Raw genomic sequence first — 9,499 nt, forward strand, 5'->3', positions numbered from 1 at the left:
AAACCCGTGTAACCCCGTTACACCAGGCCTATGCAAATAAGGAATTTACTTATTTTTTCGTATTGAAGCATTATACGGGTATTCCTGATATCAAGATTTGGGAAAAGTGGAGCTACAGTTATTTTGCTAACTAAGAGTGCTTTTGAGTAAGGCAGATAGGCTCCGGACTTCTTCGAACTGCTTGGCTTGTATAAATCCTTCTAGAGAGAGGTTACTCAGGCTACGGCGGTAAGTATCTTTCTCCCATCCCATAATCGAGAAGTCACTTTCAACAGTAGACATATTTGGGAACGTTGAGGCCAAGTCACCACAAAACTGGGAATTTCGCACCCACAATAGCCCAAGCTTGGTCGAAGGTAGTGTAGTTGTCATCAGTAGCGCGGATAACCTTGCTGAGCTCATCTTCCCGCTCGCAGCGGTTATCTATTTATCAGGTCACATACTGGTAGGGCTTGAAGCAGAGGTCAGATGCATCATCAGACCGCATTATCAGTTCCTACCAGATATCAGACCATTGTAAAGCAGGTAAATGTATTGAAGTTAAAAAGATTCGTGCAAGTATGAAGAATGCACCTCGTATCTCATACCACGTTCCGACAACTGACGAGGTGACTACACTTTCAGCGTCTTCGGTTGCATCGGCTTGGTCTCTGTTATCGGCGTCCGAATCCTGCATCTCCGTGTCATCTTCATCAGAGCTTGAGTCCTCAGACTCCGTCGACAGCTCAACCACTCTAGGCAGTTGAATAGTCTCGCGTTGTTCTCCGCGAGCACGTCTGCCACGAACTGCGTCTAACAGGGCAACGTGCTCTCGCGCAAGAGCCTCGATCGTGGCCACGAACATTGCCATACTTGGATGGGGTATCGAGAATGCAGCATTTAGTTCTCGGTTAAATCGTTCTAATGGGTTATTCGTTCGTGCAACAAGGCGCTCAGTTAGTCCATGAACATTTCAAAGAATAGGGTCATAGAGCTCGAGCCATGTGCGCTTAAAGTAGCGACAGAATATGTCCCACCTAGAGCGGACATATGCAACTCCATTTTCCCTACAGCGTTCCTTGATTTGGCGCTTCACCCAGCGGATACCGGGCCCCTCAATTTGGTCGATAGGCAGAACAGTGAGCATGTCAAGTACGCCCATTGCCATCGCTATACTTGCTGCGCTATTGGAAATACCAATTTTTCGCATCTTTCTGCGGACGGCCTGTTTAAAGTGGAAAAAGCAGCCGATGACATCAACTTTTGGGAATTGATCGCCAACAGCGTCAATAAGAGCTCGTTCGAAGTCGCAGACAAACTCAGTAGGCTCCAGTTGGTTGTCGGCGGCTTCTCGAATAAAATGGAACATGGAATTGTAGGTAGGCCTGGTTCTGTGGGTAGTGAGAACGTAAAACACCGGTACATACTTTCCAGATGACCTGTCGTGCACCATGACTACGACACACTGCTGAAACCCACGAGGCACGCAACGAAAGGTGCCATCAACAAATAACGATGTGCCCGCGTATTTTAACACTGCAATTAACTCGGGATGCGCCCACCCGATAATTCTACTTGGTTGGTCACTGTCGTTGAAGCCGGTAATAAAGTGAAATTGAAAGAAGTTCAAAGGCCGACCACTGACGCGTGACATCGGAGGCATCTCAATGCGGCCGTGTATGTTGCCACCGAAGTGTCAATTACGGACACGGTATACCTGGCTGAGTACTTGCTCTCTTGTGACTCCTATTAGTGCCTGATTCTGAGCTCCGCCGTAATTGATCGTTGATACGGGACCAAATAGCAGCGGCAGACAAAGCAACATCGCTACGAGCCAAATCGTCGACAGCCTCTCTCATTGGCTCCAATATATCGACTGTAGGTGCTGCAACCACGTGATCTTGCTGACAGGTATGTTGAAATACTCCATCGATGCAGCTAAGAATTCGACTTTACCCATGCACCCTGTCCCATGATAATGACTACAGCGGTATACGATTTTGTGATGTGATGACCAGGCGCGTGTATATTGGTAGCCGCCAATGTTAATAGAGCTTATGTTGCGCTCGTGTCGGGTTGCTGCGGTGTGAGGCAGTCGCGCTGCCGTCTGAGTTTCAGCTTGCTCGTGATGCACTCGTTGCTGCTGTGGTTGTGATTGCTGAAGGGATGTTGGTGTGGCGTTGTTGCTGGAGGGCGTTGTGGCGATACCTTCTGCTGGATCCGGTGGTTCCGGATCGGCGAACGCCATGTCTGCTGCCGGAACTAGTTGTAGTAGATGCTGTTCTGCTGCCCAGTATGAAGAAAGAACTAAACTGACGAAGGACAAGTGTTGAAAGGTTAGAAGTGGTTACCAGCAAGAACAAATGGCTAGGAATCGATAGCTTCTATAAATGGGAGGAGTTTCATAACGAATAGCAAACAAGTCGGCCACTGTAGTTTCATAACGACCCCACATCCCAATATCAGACCCCGTTAATATACCATCCGAAAGATCGATTTCGAACGCCTGACCCCATTACCATGCCCTATTCGTATCCGACCCGATAAAATATCTACCCTCGCAGCATTGCTTCAGCTTGACAAACTCCTTAGAAATCTGGTGTATTTCTGTTGCACCAAGAGTCTTGCTGAGCCGGGGAGTGTGCTGTTTTATGATTGTTGCAAATTCAGGCATATCAATCCTCAGTAGTTGATGAGGTAGTACAAGTGGTATGTCGTCGTACGCAGCATTTGCAGCATCCCTTTCAGCCGTAATAGCAGAAATTCCACTGGCCCCATTGACAAACAGTTTAGCAACGGCAACAACTAGTTGTAATTTGGTGTCCGGGTCTAGCGATTCGATTTAAACTCTAACCATGTTTTGGGGTGTTCAATTTCGTGGTGCTGAGTATAAAGATCTGTGCGGAAGGTGATCCTTGAAGTTTGACGCGCGGGGTTTTAGACGTATCTGCGATAGACTTCGTCTCACGGCCGAATACTTTGCAGAATCTACACGCAACGTTGCCTTGTCCAGCCGCTGTGATCACGAGGCCGTACTTGGAAGCATGCTCCGGTTTGAAATTTACTTTCGACTACTTGGACTTGCCTTTAGGAGGTTGTAGCGTCATCATGATCGGTGCCATTTCGCCTTGACATCCACAGCTAGGTTTCCCTGGTAACAGAGTGACGCTTTCAGATTGGGAGCAAGTACGATAGTTTCGTATTTCTAGATAGTGGTTTCGTAGGGTACGCTTCAAATTCATACTATTCTTGTAGGGGAAATGGGAAAGTTCGTTCCAGCGGTTTGGTAAGAATGTCCCTGCGCTGGAAGCATAGAAAAAATGGGATCTTGGTCCGATTTTCCATATTTGCAGAGGCCTGTAGATGTTGCAAATTTACATAATTTCCTTCGAATTATCAATGTCAACTAATGTTAAACTGCCAATATGAGGAAACGCTTGTCCCAAGTGCGAGGCTGAATAAGGCTCGTCACAAACCAATTCCGCTAGTTCCGTAGCGAAATTTCCACTTTATGCATTTTCGCTACGGAATTAATTGGGCAGTAGTTTTTGGACCCAGCATAATTCACGGGGGCGAGATAAAATGCTTGACGCCGTGTCTCGACGTCTTGATCTTATGGTGGCGATTATCTCGAACAATCTAAATGGTGGATAAGTAACATTTTGTTGCGGTTAATATGTACATTCGGACTGTATAGGTAGAGTGGGGTTGGAGATGATGCCATCTCTATACATTAAAGTAATGTCCCGAGTCCAGGTGGCTCGCCGACCGGCCAGGAGGTAGTGGCCGAGTGCTGGACTCGAGTCCGGTATTTGACCAAGGCTTGGGTGAATCTTTTGTGATATGGGTACACCAGGTGTGGCGTACATGGTGTGAGAACAAGTTGAAGACAGGAGCCGTGTTGATGACCCGAGGTCGACGAGGGCGACGACGTGCGAGGTTGCGGGCGTGGAAAGCAGTCACCAAGGAAGGGCGGCGTGAGGGAATTGACACCACAATAATGCTGGTGCGCACCGCGAACTTGGTGTCATTGTCGGCTCTGTAGGCGTTAATCACCGTCGTGACAGTGCTGTGGGCTATCTGTAGACACCCAGCAACAAGGTCGCGGGTTCGCTTCCCTCCGAAGAGGCCTTCTTCCTTAGCTATCGACATGAAGCCGTAGCACCGTACTGCGTAATCCTTCTGCCTCAGTATAGCTGCTTGTTGCCGCATTTCTTTTTTCTCAAGTCGTTCCTGAGCTTTAGCAGCTCGTCCTTCGAGCTTTTGACGACGCTGTACCTCAGCTTCAAGTACTGTAGCTTTCATTTCCGGTCGTGTCATGAGAACACCACCATCAACAAATGACCGTGTCCGTTTTGGAGGTTGGGACTTCGGCGCCAACATGGAGATCATTTTCATCCCCAAAAACGTAGCTTTCAATGCGTTGTGGTCAATACACCCCCTTTAAAGTTGGCACTCTTGTCTTGGAGTTGGATCGGGCAAACTACAAATGTAGTTAACATGAGGGAGGTCGGTCACGACGGATGGTTTCCCCACAATGCTCTGTAGCATCGTTTCCAAGCACAGCGGCACGATTCGTGTTCTTCGAAATGCCGTGAGGCAGGTTGACATCGTCACTGCGCCCTTCCAGGCTTTCGTTAACAACGCAGCAAGGTTATTCTTGGTGGGCTGTGGTTGGCCGAGCCTCAACGGAAAGTCTTCGAGTTGCTTCTCATAGTCCCTCTTTAGTGCTGAGAAAACGGCATCGTTGAAAGGTTGCGTGAAATGGCTCGTGCGAGACGACAAGACAAAGATCATGATCTGGTTAGCTTCAGCGAACTCAATAACACGGCCGTTGACGTGAGAAAAATGGTCATCCAAAATGAGAAGAGCTGGCTTGGCTGCATTTCGTTTGGTCAAGTAGAAGGTGGTTTCAGCAGCCAATCAAATCAAACCTACCTAGTCCGTCCTTTTCAACTCGAACCTTCCTCCAAAAACAGGAAGATTTGACAAAGAGATGAAAGTTTGAAATGATTTGTAAAAAGAAAGCACCGAAGATTTGATTTGATTGGCCGCAACTGAACCTCAATATTAGCACCAAAATCCGGTGATATTTCACTTGGCATCGGCGCAAGGAATACGTGATGCTAACTGCTACCACGGTGAAGTGGGTGCTACCTGCCTATATGCAGTCATTACAGTATCATCACCTCCAAACCACTAGGTAGGAAGGGGTGGCGAAGTGAATATGCTGAAACTACCTGTACGGGATGGACTCTAGCCATCGGTGCCATTCAAATAACAGCCAATAAGAATACACCAAGAGCTTTTTTGTACACTTTGTGGCGCTCAGTCACTGACTGACAGGCAGGCAGGCACCGCCTAGCGCATTGTGAGCGCGAGCGCCGCTAACAGTTTCTAGTAAAGCGTGAACGTTTTATTTGATTAGCTGCTCAAACATGCAAACATTCCAACCCCAAATAAACGTTGAAAAATGAGAGTCGTGCGTGACACCCCTGCTACGAATCTTCCTTTTATGAAAACAGAACGATATTTTTCTGCCTTCTAATATTGGTTTTTTGTATGTATTGTGTGTTTTGAACATCATCTAATCTTGGACGGCTGTCATTTTTGATCATAGGCTTTGCTCTTCACAGGCTCTCGCGCACCGTCGCGGGGTTCACATCCGCATGTATTAATACCTTGCCGCAAGCGTTGCGGTCATACCGTCCGTGACTAAACGTGTACTATCCATTTGTTGGAATGCTATTTATTTCCACAAGGTGAACAGCTAACAAGTTATACATTATGTTTAAAGGATGTATTTGCTTGCAGGTACCACATACTACTAGTAGTAGTAGATGCTTACCGGCGCCTACTTTGCATTGCACAACTACTGTTGTTGTTGTTGTTGTTTCACAACGTACTTCCGGTGGATGTTTTTTGTTTTTACCGAAACAGGACAATCACCAGTGTGATTACGACGCGAATGCCATGGGCCGTATGGATATAATTTTAAATATACAGTGGTGCACCTCGTTTTCATGAACACCCCCATATACGAATCTTCCTTTTATGAAAACAGAACGATATTTTTCTGCCTTCTAATATTGGTTTTTTGTATGTATTGTGTGTTTTGAACATCATCTAATCTTGGACGGCTGTCATTTTTGATCATAGGCTTTGCTCTTCACAGGCTCTCTCGCACTGTCGCGGGGTTCGCATCCGCAAGGCTTGCGGTCCTTCTCGTTGCATTGTAGGTTGTTGCTCTCTCTACGCGCACTTTCAAACGCTCACACTCAGGCTTAGTAATACCAGGAACTTTGTCGGTACCGTATTACACGAGTTCTCCGCAACCACGGATTTCATGCAACAGGTGTAAAATGTACGTACAAGTCTAGGATGTTCAATGATTTTACCACTTTTTACTTTTTCCTTATATACTTGAAGCGACCTTTTTACGCTGTAGCAGAAATCTCGTGTAATACGGGATCTCTCCGTTCCAGCAGGGCTGGACCTCGGTTCACATCCAGGCACTGGACAACCTGCTTCCCAATCTACCATGTGTTCAATGACGATATTGATTTTATTCATATTGACAGTGATGCTGATGATGGTGACAAAGTAACGATCTGGCCAATGTACAGTATACTTACAGCCCGGTCTTACTTCTTCTTTTATCAAAACATGTACTCTTTTCTTCATCTGCTCGTTTTAATAATGGAGGGGCATTTTCAAGAGGGCTCATGAGAGAACTTTAGGTGGTCTGGTAGAAACACGTTTCTATGATCAAATAGCACATGGTGCGCGGGATCGCGTTCACCATCAGCTTTATCCTTGTACTATCCACATATTGGTCTCTTTACCGTGATAGCAGAACCCACTATTGCTTATACCCTTTCATAATGGATACGGTCACGCTCATCTGTGACTGTAACCCCTTTATTAAAGCCTCTTTAATCTTAAGCAAGACACCACGACGTCTAACAAGGGGAGTCACCATCATTGTGATAAGTGCGTATACTAATCAAAGTGGCAAAGGTGCACCGTATATCAATAATAAAAAAGTCAAATTGACACTCGGCTATAATAGTCATTCCGCGATTCGCTAACCAGCAGTGATCAAGCCCCAGCAACGATGCGTCTCTACTCGATTGCACTCCTTGTTGCTGCTGTTTTCCTTCTCAACATTGGGCCGGCCACCTCCTTCGAGATGACCAACTCCGTCAATCCGATCGTAATCCGTACCCTCAGTTACCAAACTGGTGCCTCTCCTAGGAGGTCGTTGAGACGTTACGATGAGGATGAAGAGAGAGTGATCGGCGCGGGGGCGTTGTCAGAACTGTCAACCAAATTCAAGGGTGGTGTGTCGAAACTCGCCGAGAAATGGAAGAACATGGGCAACTATGAGGCTCAATTGGCTACCAAAATGAAAAAAGTCGGGTATGTTGATGACTACTTTACAAGCGAGAATTTGAATGATTTGGTCATACAAGTTCGACAGTTTAACTCAAAGAGCCCCAAGAAGCAGGTCTCGGTGATTGGAACACTCACCGCCAAGTTCGGAGATGATGGTCTTGCGAAGGCGCTTGTGAATGTAGAGAAGAATACGGAGTCCGCGACACTTAAAGGATATCTTACAGCATTGCGTGAGGGCCAATTGCAGAGGTGGTCGGATGCAGGTAACTCCGTTGACGATGTTGCCAGGCTTCTGAAGCTTGGCAACAAAAAGAATAACATTGAGAAGTTGGTGGTTCTGGACGACTACGCCAAGCTCCTCACTCCTGCGAATTCCTATGATACCCTGGTCAACGGATTGGTTAAAGGAGTTCCCGATGAAAACAAGCTGGGGGCGCTTCTATTGTCTGCAAAGCGGGATCCCCGTACAAAGGACTTGGCCACGAATGTACAGACGTCTTTAATCAGCAAGTGGACGGAAGAAACTCAATTACCAGCAAACGTCTTTCAGTGGCTCAAGCTGTACGATAAACTGGATGATGCTTTCGCCCCCGATATGTTTTACAAGTTCGTGAACTATGTCGACGATTTTAACAAGAGGGATCCAGCAAACGCAAAGTCAGCGCTTGAAATCTACAGGAACAGTTTCAAAGACACTGATGTGGCGACCAGGCTCGTATCGGTGATGGACAACGACCTCGCAAGACCTTTAGCGCTGGCACTACAGGCGCAGCACGTAAAGAGCTGGAAAGAAAGCGGGAAAACAGTTGACGATGTTTTTACGTTACTGAAGATTGAAACCAGTGAGGGCGCAGCGATCACTAGCCGAAAGTTAGACGCGTTGGTGAAGTTCATTGAGCTAAAGGGGGGAGAAAAGAATTTGATCAAGACGCTGAATCTGCAGTTTGGTAGTAGAAGGGAGCTTGCGTCGCTTTTGGAGAGGGCAAGTACGATCGATGAAGCTACAGCATTGCAGAAGAAACAATTTACCTCATGGGCAGCTAAAGGCATCAGTCCGGAGGACGTTATGTCCCGTATATTCAAGAAGGGTGTTGATACAGCAACGCCTGAGGAGAACACGATTGTGGCCAAGTTCAAAGCCTTCTTCCAGAGTCAAATGGGTAACTGAGCAAGGCGTGTTCGAGTCGATGCTTCACTATCTTACGGATTCATAGAAAGAGTAATAGAATAACTTCAACAACACCATCGCAGACTGATACGATAATGTTTTGCATCGTGATGTATCGGATGTGGATTGCTTATGACTAGCATGATAGAGATGGCATCGTCTTTATATCCAGTCGTGTTGTCACCAGACGAGTATGCTTCCCTGTGAACAGTAGAGCCAGGTATAAACAACAAGTCGTAAGTGTTAAGTCAGTTGGACTTAACTGAAAGCGCTATTGTTAATGCTGCGTACTGAATTTATATTCTATGGCATTATATTAAAAAAAAAAACTTGGTGATTTGGGCTGGTAGTGCTGATGGTAAACTGGGATAACAGAAATACTGTCTCGCTCGGCTTTTTTTTTTTGGTAGCCGAAGTTGCCCCCTCGCCCTCCAAGGGAACCCTCTGGCTCTGAACAGACCGAACTAAGAAATTTTTACCTTGAATCAACTACTACGAATAGATTAACGGTGGAACCAAAAGTTGACGAGCGTTGGGGATGAGCGCGGAAACCACTGCAACATTCCGCACCGGTGGGGGTGATCGAGGCGGAAAGGTAATACAGTACGGATGGCGCCAGGTTGCCCTACAAGAGTGTGCTCGTGTGATAACCTTCGGTTATTATTTTTTGTACTAGCCACTGTACAACCTGGTGTAACGATCTATCCTCATAGAGCTAGCCTTTGAAAGTGGATGCTAGTTCGGTCCTGTAGTCCTTAGCTCCTGTATCGGGAAGGGACCCCGCAGCCTGAGACACGTACCGGTATATAACGATAAAGTGAAAGCATGAGGGCTGCGTCTTGCGCGCGCATGTTGGAGAAGAAAATAGCAGTCTCTCACCACTACTAAATTTACGCTGATTCGATGGATTCTTTCATCCAATTCCTGCAACCACGGGATTCTTGCAAGCTGGCT

At 46.7% G+C, this 9,499-nt stretch overlaps 3 protein-coding genes across 3 annotated transcripts; 1 reads left to right on the plus strand and 2 right to left on the minus strand.

Moving 5' to 3' along the window:
- Nucleotides 1–476: 476 nt before the first annotated feature.
- Nucleotides 477–850, minus strand: PPTG_08787 (hypothetical protein; the record flags this gene model as incomplete). Its single annotated transcript, XM_008903509.1, has 2 exons — nucleotides 477–496; nucleotides 574–850. The coding sequence occupies 2 exons, from the start codon at nucleotides 848–850 to the stop codon at nucleotides 477–479; spliced, it is 297 nt and encodes a 98-aa protein (XP_008901757.1).
- Nucleotides 851–3,705: 2,855 nt separating this feature from the next.
- Nucleotides 3,706–4,299, minus strand: PPTG_08788 (hypothetical protein; the record flags this gene model as incomplete). The annotated part of the gene is made up of 1 exon (XM_008903510.1): nucleotides 3,706–4,299. The coding sequence occupies one exon, from the start codon at nucleotides 4,297–4,299 to the stop codon at nucleotides 3,706–3,708; it is 594 nt and encodes a 197-aa protein (XP_008901758.1).
- A 2,797-nt stretch (nucleotides 4,300–7,096) lies between these two features.
- On the plus strand, nucleotides 7,097–8,545 carry PPTG_08789 (hypothetical protein; the record flags this gene model as incomplete). Its single annotated transcript, XM_008903511.1, has 1 exon — nucleotides 7,097–8,545. The coding sequence occupies one exon, from the start codon at nucleotides 7,097–7,099 to the stop codon at nucleotides 8,543–8,545; it is 1,449 nt and encodes a 482-aa protein (XP_008901759.1).
- Between the last annotated feature and the right edge of the window lie 954 nt (nucleotides 8,546–9,499).

This window comes from Phytophthora parasitica (genome assembly GCF_000247585.1).
Source record: "Phytophthora parasitica INRA-310 unplaced genomic scaffold supercont2.16, whole genome shotgun sequence".
Taxonomy (NCBI): domain Eukaryota; phylum Oomycota; class Peronosporomycetes; order Peronosporales; family Peronosporaceae; genus Phytophthora; species Phytophthora nicotianae.